The following is an 8974-nucleotide window of genomic DNA, read 5'->3' as shown; positions in this document are numbered from 1 at the left end:
TATATATCGTTTCATATATATATATATATATATATACAGTTTCATATATATATACATGAAACTATAGAACCTAAGGATAATTGAATCATGGTATTAAAGTTTCATAATTTATCATAAAACTTAGATGAAAGAAGAAAGATTAGTGAAACAGATTCTTTTATAAAAAAGTAAGATAAGGTAGTGAGGTTATGGACAAAGAATTAACTACATTTACGTTAAAAGCCACAAAACATATATACACTTTTTACATCATGGTAAGAAAAATATGCCTTATATAAGATTTTAATTACATCTATATGCCTAATTAACACTGCATTAAGAAGTAAAGGTTAATACATAAACTGATTTAGATGAAGATGGAATAAAACTTACGTTTCAAAAAGGGCAAAGATAAATAGAACCACAAAAAACAGAACATTGATAGCCACAACAGCAACTTGGTCAATATTTCCTTGGGGAGCCTGAACTTCATCTGTACTTGCTGTAGGTAAATCAGAGAAAAATTACATTACCTATATATCTAATTTTTCTTATGACACTAAAATAATGTAGAAATTACATTGTAGCAAATTTTATAAATATTTTAAAAAATTTTTAGGCTTCAAAGCAGTTTAACAATAAGATAATTTATTTATTTTTATTTTTTGAGACAGGGTCTCACTCTGTCACCCAGACTAGAGCACAGTGGCATGATCACAGCTCACTGCAGCCTTGGCCTCTCCAGACTCAGGTGATCCTCCTACCTCAGCCTCCCAAGAAGCTAGGACTACAGGCATGCACCACCACGTCCAACTAATTTTTTTGTATTTTTTGAGAGATGAGGTTGCACCATGCTACTCAGGCTAGGCTTGAACTCCTAAGCTCAACCAAACTGCCTGCCTCGGCCTCCCCAAGTGTTGGGATTACAGGTGTGAGCCACTGTGCATGGCCAACAATAAGATAATTTATATGACAGAAACAATTTTTAAATGGCATTTAAAAACAAAGTGAATTTTCTTCCCAGGAGATAGACTTCAATCCTGTTATCTTAAGAAATACTCAGGTATATTTTCTACTCGGTATATCTCAATCCAAAAACAGGAATGAAATTTATAGAACTCTGTAATATAGTGATCTCATACTAAATATATGTGCTTTAAATTTCAATTGCAGATTTTTTCCACCTTACTTAAATCTTAGACTTATAAGAATTTCATGAAGAACTCCAGTAGTTTATTAAATCGGTTCCCAGTTCTATGATTTACTTCAATAGATATATATATATTTTTTGAATTTCAAGGCTACATGAAATTAGTATTCATGGCCAGGCATGGTGGCTCACGCCTGTAATCCAAGCACTTTGGGGGGCCAATGCAGGTGGATCACCTGAAGTCAGGAGTTCAAGATCAGCCTGGCCAACATGGCAAAACCCCATCTCTACTAAAAATACAAAAAACATTAGCCAGGCGTGGTGGCACACAGCTGTAATCTCAGCCACTTGAGAGGCTGAGGCACCAGAACTGCTTGAACCCAGGAGGCTATGGTGGCAGTGAGCCAAGACTGCGCCACTGCACTATATCCGGGATGACAGAGAGAGACTCTGTCTCAAAAAATAAATACATAAAGAACAAGAAATTAGTATTTGTAAAGATCCTTACGTTATCATTACCATTTAAAAAACCCTTATCATATTTCTGCAAAAAAATAGTCACGATTTGATGGTGGTTTTATAAATAAGGTGGACAAAGTAAGTGTACTGACTTCTCATCTTGAACAATGTCGTTAAGCTTAATACATGTTAAGCTATTCTTGATGTAACTGAGAAGTATGCAGACATATATATCTGCTCATACATATTCAACACACTGTTTTGTAATTTATCTACTTGTTCAGAAAATCCGTTTTTTACACAAATAAATACCAAAATAAGCCAAGTATTAATATATAAAATATTACAAAAATATGTTTACTTACGCTATCTTAAATTGTGTGTACTATCAGTTGGGGGGGTGCTTTCCTAAGATGCAGTAAGTTTCTATGATTTTTTTTCATAATAATGCCTGCCTTTCTATCTCAGAATTCTTGAGGAGTTCCTCCTCCAACAATAAGTAGATTTGGAAATAGTCTGCTATACTTAAAGGGAATTAAGCACCCTGGACACTCAACATAGCCTTATGACCTTCCTTTACAATCACACAAAGAGAACTGGTCACCTTTGTCCAGATCCTTTTCCAGGGGTAGGTCCTGATGCTTGTGGCTCTTATATTATTTTGGATAGACCTCTCTGATTCTGAATGACCACCTAGAAGTCAGTCTTTACACCTTCAAATCAATATCAACATTGCCCCAAGGCAGACTGGAGTTTGCTTCAGAATATGCTCTACTAATATTTATATTTTTAATAGAGACAGAGTTTCACCATGTTGGCCAGCTTGGTCTCGAACTCCTGACCTCAGGTGATCCACCTGCCTCAGCCTCCCAAAATACTTGGATTATAGGCATGAGCCACTATGCCCAGCCAGATTATATTTATACTTTAAAGATCTTCTCCAAAGATCTCTGTTGTTGGGTGCAGTGGCTCATGCCTCAGCATTTTGGGAGGCTGAGGCAGGCAGATCACTCGAGTCCAGAAGTTTAAGACCAACCTGGGCAACATGGTAAGATCCCGTCTCCATTAAAAAAAAAAAAGTTATTTGTTGTTTATTAAAATACAAATTTAACTAGGTGGGACATATTTATATTAAAGCATTATTTCAATTTAATTGGACATTCTGTGTTTTATTTTTCATTATATATATATTTTTTACATTTCTTTATTGACTCCCCTATTTTGAGAAGCAACATCCTGTGTTTTATAGGCAACCCTATTAGGTCTCACCCTAAGCCTACTGAATCAGAATTTGCATCTTAACAAGGTTCCCAGGTAGTTTCTAGGCACATTAAAGTCAATGAAGCACTGATCTATATCGTTATCCCCTTCCAACTTCTGAAATACTGATTTTTACATATCTTATCTTTGCCATACCTCTGCCTCACTCTCTTAACTTCCTCTGTCCTTTTTCCTGATAGCTCCTTGAAGTTAGCATCCTATTTTTTTTACCTTTGAAAAAAGTAGTGTATATCCACCTGCTGGCACTTCACCTCTCATTCTTTTTATTTTTTATTTTGAAAGTTTTCAAACATATTCTCACATATTCATCCTTCAGATTAAACAATCTTTTGCCACACTTGAATCATTACCCCATCCTTTCTCTCACTCCCTCTTTGCTGCCACAGTGTTTTTCACTGGATGACTCACAATTTTATCTCTAGCTTTTATTTCTACAGTCAAAATTACAAATGCCTCTGAGATTTTTTAGTTGTTCTAGAGTAACAACATATTTAGCTTGATCCAAACTGAAATTTTCTTCTCTTTGCATACAACCTCCCTTCCTGAATTATAGTTCGCTCTCATTCTTCCAGGTGATCTAGAATCAAAACTTGGCAGAAATGTCGGCTGCCTCTAATCCTTAATATTCTCTATCTAAATATCTATCTTGATTCCTCCTTCAACAACTCCTACTTAAACCTTCTCCATTCTCAGTCACTGCCCTACTTCAGGCCTAGTCAAAATTAATACTTTTATACTGTCTTCCTGAGTCATCTACACAATGTTCTTTTAAAAAGAAAAACACAAATATTGTACCTATGAAAAGTTTAATAGAGAAATTATTTAAATTTATTACTGGCATTATATATATATATATATATATTTTTTTTTTTTTTTTTTTTTTTTTTTTTCAGACAGAGTTTCGCTCTTGTTACCCAGGCTGGAGTGCAATGGCGCGATCTCGGCTCACCGCAACCTCCGCCTCCCGGGTTCAGGCAATTCTCCTGCCTCAGCCTCCTGAGTTGCTGGGATTACAGGCACGCGCCACCATGCCCAGCTAATTTTTTGTATTTTTAGTAGAGACGGGGTTTCACCATGTTGACCAGGATGGTCTCGATCTCTTGACCTCGTGATCCACCCGCCTCGGCCTCCCACAGTGCTGGGATTACAGGCTTGAGCCACCGCGCCCGGCCTGGCATTATATATTTTTTACATTCTGATATAGCTTCTTTTGCTAGCTGTTCAGTAATGAAATTGTTACCAATGAGACATTACCAGTAAGATATAAGCAATCTGGATTAGCCTCTATATGGAATCAATATCAAACTTCTCCTAGTTCAAAATCTTAGTATAGCTCCTCAACCATGCCGCTCTCTATCCTACTACATTTAACTTTATCTTCCACTCTTTCTTTTGTGAAAATTAAATAAAAGAGCTGTGAAAGTACCTGGTAAAAATGCTGTGACTTTCATTTAAATAACAACAAAGAATTTAGAATATTGCAGGAAGTTAGTTGATAAAGCAGAGGCAGCGTTTGGGAGGATTGACTGCGATTTTTCCACAACTTTATTAACTATTGAGGGCAAGCATCAGTTCTTGTATTCTTTCCCCAAGGAGGATATAATTAGTACCTAAATAACAGTTTATTTGGTAAAATATAACTACTTAGCAGGTTCTCTGACTTAAATAAATCAGAGAAGATCTACAGGATGAAAATGTATATTTGTAAAGTATAACAAGCAATAAAAATAAAAAGGCAAAACCATACCTGTTCTCATGCTTAAGAGAATAAAGAACTGCTTTAAATAGAAAGACATTTCTTTGGTAGTAAAGATACAGAAATCATTGCAAATATCTCAAAGGTTTTAGGACACTGGCTCTCTGAAAATAAGACAAAGTGATTTTTTTCCAATGTTTGTAACCTTGTCAACCATGAACACCAAATAACTGGTATGGGAATGACTCTTAAAAAAAACATCCATTTAGGTCACTTTCAGCTTTCAAGATCTTCCCCAATCACCCACTGTTTTGTCCTCAGAAGCAAAATCCAAGTAAATACCAAACAAACAGAATCAATAGAAACACTTTGATAATGTTATATTAATTCAGTCAAATGGGTTAAAAGTACCTTCATCAAAATTAATATTTTTACACTGTCTTCCTGAGTCATCCACACGATGTTCTCTTAAAAAAAAAACACACACACACAAATATTGTAACTAAAAAATGCTTAACAGAGAAGTTATTTAAATTTATTACTGTCATTATATTTTTTTCACATTCTAATATAGTTTCTTTTATTGGCTTTGTAGTAATAAAATTGTTATCAATGAGATATAAACAATAAACTTAAGACAGAAGTTACAATTCTTATCATGTTATCATAGACAGGTAAAATGAAAAAAATCCAACTCAACCTAAAGCATTCATGATCTACTTTAGTATTTGAAGTTTTGCAGTGATTATAAATACTAGTAATAAATGTTTTTAGACTATTGAATAAAGCACTCTAAAAAAATAAACAAAATGTAATTCTAAAAAATTTTTTCAAATATATAATAAGATATACATTAGTAGTAACTTTTATATTTAAGACTGATACAAACCCATTAATTTATTTAAAATGTTACTTTCATGCTTTTCCCCTACTTAGAAACATGTAGTTAGTAAATCAAGACCAAACCTTGAGGCGCCATGTGCAGCCTCACGTGGCTCATGCCTCTAATCCTAACACGTCGGGAGGCCAAGGTGGGCAGATTACTCTGAGGACAGGAGTTCAAGACAAGCCTGGCCAACACAGTGAAACCTTATCTCTACTAAAAGTACAAAAATTAGCTGGACCTGGTGGCACACACCTGTAGTCCCAACTACTCGGGAAGCTGAGGCATGAGAATCCTTGAACCCAGAAGATGCAGGTTGCAGTGAGTTGAGATAGTGCCACTGCCTTCCAGTCTGAGCGACAGAGTGAGATCTTGTCTCAAAAGAAAAAAAACCTGAATGTTCAAAGACCTTCCTTTTCTGTTTTCATTTATCAGGTTGTCTTTTGATTGCCAGTATTACATGTTTTAGTACTACATGACCAAAAAATATAAACAAACTACAGACATGAAAAACCAAAAATATACTTCATAAGGACAATTATCTTGCAGTAATTACAAGCTCATTAAATTTCACAATCTACAAAAATAATTTTATCATTTCCATCTAATTACCTTAGTATAGCAAAGATCAGAATAATATTTAGAATTCCCAGGAAGGCTCCAAGTAAAGCTGGTGTTGTATACATGTTTATCTGCAGTTTAATCACATCCCATGTCACACCCTTTTCTCCAATGAATGCAAAACAAGTCTGAAAAACTTATTAAGATAAAATTTTCACAGATGAATTGTTATATGAGAGGAATAGGATAAAAAAATAAAAAAGACACTGAACATAGAATTGGGAACAATGTTATGGAATCATCCTTCTATAGCATGCATTCTCAACAGGTGCAAGAAAATTGGTTCTTGATGGAGGGGTCAAAAAATTTCCTCCTTTTATGTATAAAGCAGGTAGGTACAAATATATATATGATACATCTGTGGCACTAAAATGTTATGGGATAAAGAGAGTAGGAAAAAAATATATAAAAAGGCTCCTTAGGGAAACAATAATGAAAAAAAGGTTATGAAATACTGATGTACATGCATTCACAAGGAATTATATCTTAAGTAACTTGTCAGTTTTTTACCTCTCCATAGGCAATTTAAATTATAAAATTTCTTCCAAGAATTAATTATAAAGGTTTAATCAACTTCATCATAAGAATGAAAATATCATAATTTAGATTAGATATTTTAAGTATTATAGTGTAGGGACCAGGCACGGTGGCTCATGCCTGTAATCCCAGCACTTTGGGAGGCTGAGGTAGGGGGATCACCAGGTCGGGAGTTTAAGACCAGCCTGGCCAACATGGTGAAACCCCGTCTCTACCAACAATATAAAAATTAGCTGGGCATGATGGCAGGTGGCTGTAATTCCAGCTACTTGGAAGGCTGAGGCAGGAGAATTGCTTGAACCCGAGAGCTGAGGTTGCAGTGAGCCGAAATCTCGCCACTGCACTCCAGCCTGGACGACAGAGCAAGACTCCATCTCAAAAATAAATAAATAAATAAATATTATTGTGTACATGGTACCTAAATTATATATATTTAATATCATTTGACCATAGCATCATATACAGGTAAAATGAAAAAAAAGAAAAAAAAAAAACACCATTTCATCCAAAAGCAAATATAATCTAACTTGGTATTTGAAGTTTCTTTAGCAACTTTAAACATTAGTTAGAAATGTTTTCGGACTGGTGAATAAAGCACTCTAAAGAAATATGAAGTAGCAAAATCTAATCTGGATCTGTGGCAAAAACTGGATTGGAACAGCACTGCTTTGCTCTCCTGATTTAGATTCTATATGCTCTATAGTAATTTGCATATAACTCTATGGTGAGGACTAGGATACTGCACCTACCATACTTAGAACAGTGCCTCGCACACAATAAACATTAGCGCTTTTTGAGCGTTTATTATTGGAAAAGTCATCTAAGCTCTTCAGGCTTACATTTATTCATCTATAATGCAAAATTTTTAAATGACACAATCTTTAAAATGCTTTTAAGGTGGTAAAAAATATTTGCTAAGAACATATGTCTATACCAAATATTATGCTAGATACTGAGAGCAGACTGGCAAGTAAGAAAGATACAAACCATGCCCTCATGTACTTTACAATATGCTTTTCAAGTTCAATTATTCTATATTTGTGCTTATATTTGTCCCAGGGTACTAAACCGAAATACTAGATTTTGGTGAAGAATTAGAGTCTCTTCTGTTGAGCCTTTTCTTTTTGGCTAAATAGAGGAATGTAATAGAGACTGGGGGTGGGAGAATAGGTGTTAACGATGAAGTAAGCTGAGTTGGATTCAAACTGATGATATTCATAACTGCAATATTCAAAATATGGACCAATTATATAGTTTTTCAATATTATTCTAGGCATGAAAATGACTCTCTACTCAGCAGAAAATTAATTTGCCTTGAGGAAATATTAAATCTCATTAATTTTTTTGAGATCGAGTCTCGCTTTTGTCACCCAGACTAGAGTGTAATGACGTGATCTCAACTCACTGCAACCTCCACCTCTGGGTTCAAGCAATTCTCCTGCCTCAGCCTCCTGAGTAGCTGGGATTACAGGCGCCCGCCACCAAGCCAGGCTAACTTTTGTATTTTAAGTACAGATGGGGTTTCACCATGTTGACCAGGCTGATCTCAAACTCCTGACCTCAGGTGATCCACCTGCCTCGGCTTCCCAAAGTGCTGGGATTACACGCGTAAACCACCGTACCCGGCCTCATTAATTTTTTTAATACTCAGCAAAAGGGTGACCTTGGACAATTTACTTAGATTCTCTATGCACTGGCACTCTCAACTATAAAAGGGGACTAAAAGCACTTAATTTAGTGGATTGGCATCAAGATAAAATGAGTCTAGCCTCAGTGCTGGATTAAAAAAAAAAAAGTTAGCTTTCCTCCCTTTCCCTTCAGCTATAAGGTTTTATACTTGGGTTACATAGAATATTTGTTCCTCAAAAGTTTTTCCAATTCAAATTCAAGTAATGATAAGTGAAGAACACCTACCTGGACCTAGAATAAAACCTAATGCTTGACATGTGCTTATATTTGCCATGGAATTTGTTCTTTCCTGAAGGGAAGTAGCACCAGCAGTATATGATCGAATAACTGCTGCATTTCCTTAAAAGCAAGACACAATAATTCAAAGTAGAAGAAAGTATCATTCAGTTTATAAAATTCATTTAAATTTAACTTTATACAGAAGAACAAATCTTGGTCAATAGTATAGTCACTGCTTCCTTTTTACCTTTTTTGTTTTTGAGATGGAGTTTCACTCTTGCTACCCAGGCTGGAGTGCAATGGTGCGATCTCGGCTCACCGCAACCTCTGCCTCCTGGGTTCAGGCAATTCTCCTACCTCAACCTCCTGAGTAGCTGGGATTACAGGCACGCGCCACCATGCCCAGCTAATGTTTTTTGTATTTTAAGTAGAGACGGGGTTTCACCATGTTGACCAGGAT

The 8974-nt window shown here is 35.5% G+C and overlaps 1 protein-coding gene across 5 annotated transcripts in view; it reads right to left on the bottom strand.

Moving 5' to 3' along the window:
* MFSD8 (major facilitator superfamily domain containing 8) overlaps positions 1-8974 on the bottom strand; it is a 45493-nt gene that overhangs the window by 14092 nt on the left and 22427 nt on the right. For 4 of the 5 annotated variants that reach the window (XM_017537665.2, XM_017537667.2, XM_037741736.1 and 1 more), the window contains 4 exons: positions 8521-8634; positions 6061-6205; positions 4977-5032; positions 373-481 (listed from right to left, as the gene is read on the bottom strand). In XM_017537665.2, the coding sequence (XP_017393154.1) occupies positions 373-481; positions 4977-5032; positions 6061-6205; positions 8521-8634 (424 nt within the window). The remainder of the gene's footprint in view (positions 1-372; positions 482-4976; positions 5033-6060; positions 6206-8520; positions 8635-8974) is intronic. The other variant, XM_017537666.2, reaches the window with a different exon arrangement.

This window comes from Cebus imitator, unplaced genomic scaffold (assembly GCF_001604975.1).
Source record: "Cebus imitator isolate Cc_AM_T3 unplaced genomic scaffold, Cebus_imitator-1.0 Scaffold105, whole genome shotgun sequence".
In the NCBI taxonomy this organism is placed as follows: Eukaryota; Metazoa; Chordata; class Mammalia; order Primates; family Cebidae; genus Cebus; species Cebus imitator.
The sequence above is the reverse complement of the archived record's forward strand: the minus strand, read 5'-3'. Positions and strand labels throughout refer to the sequence as shown.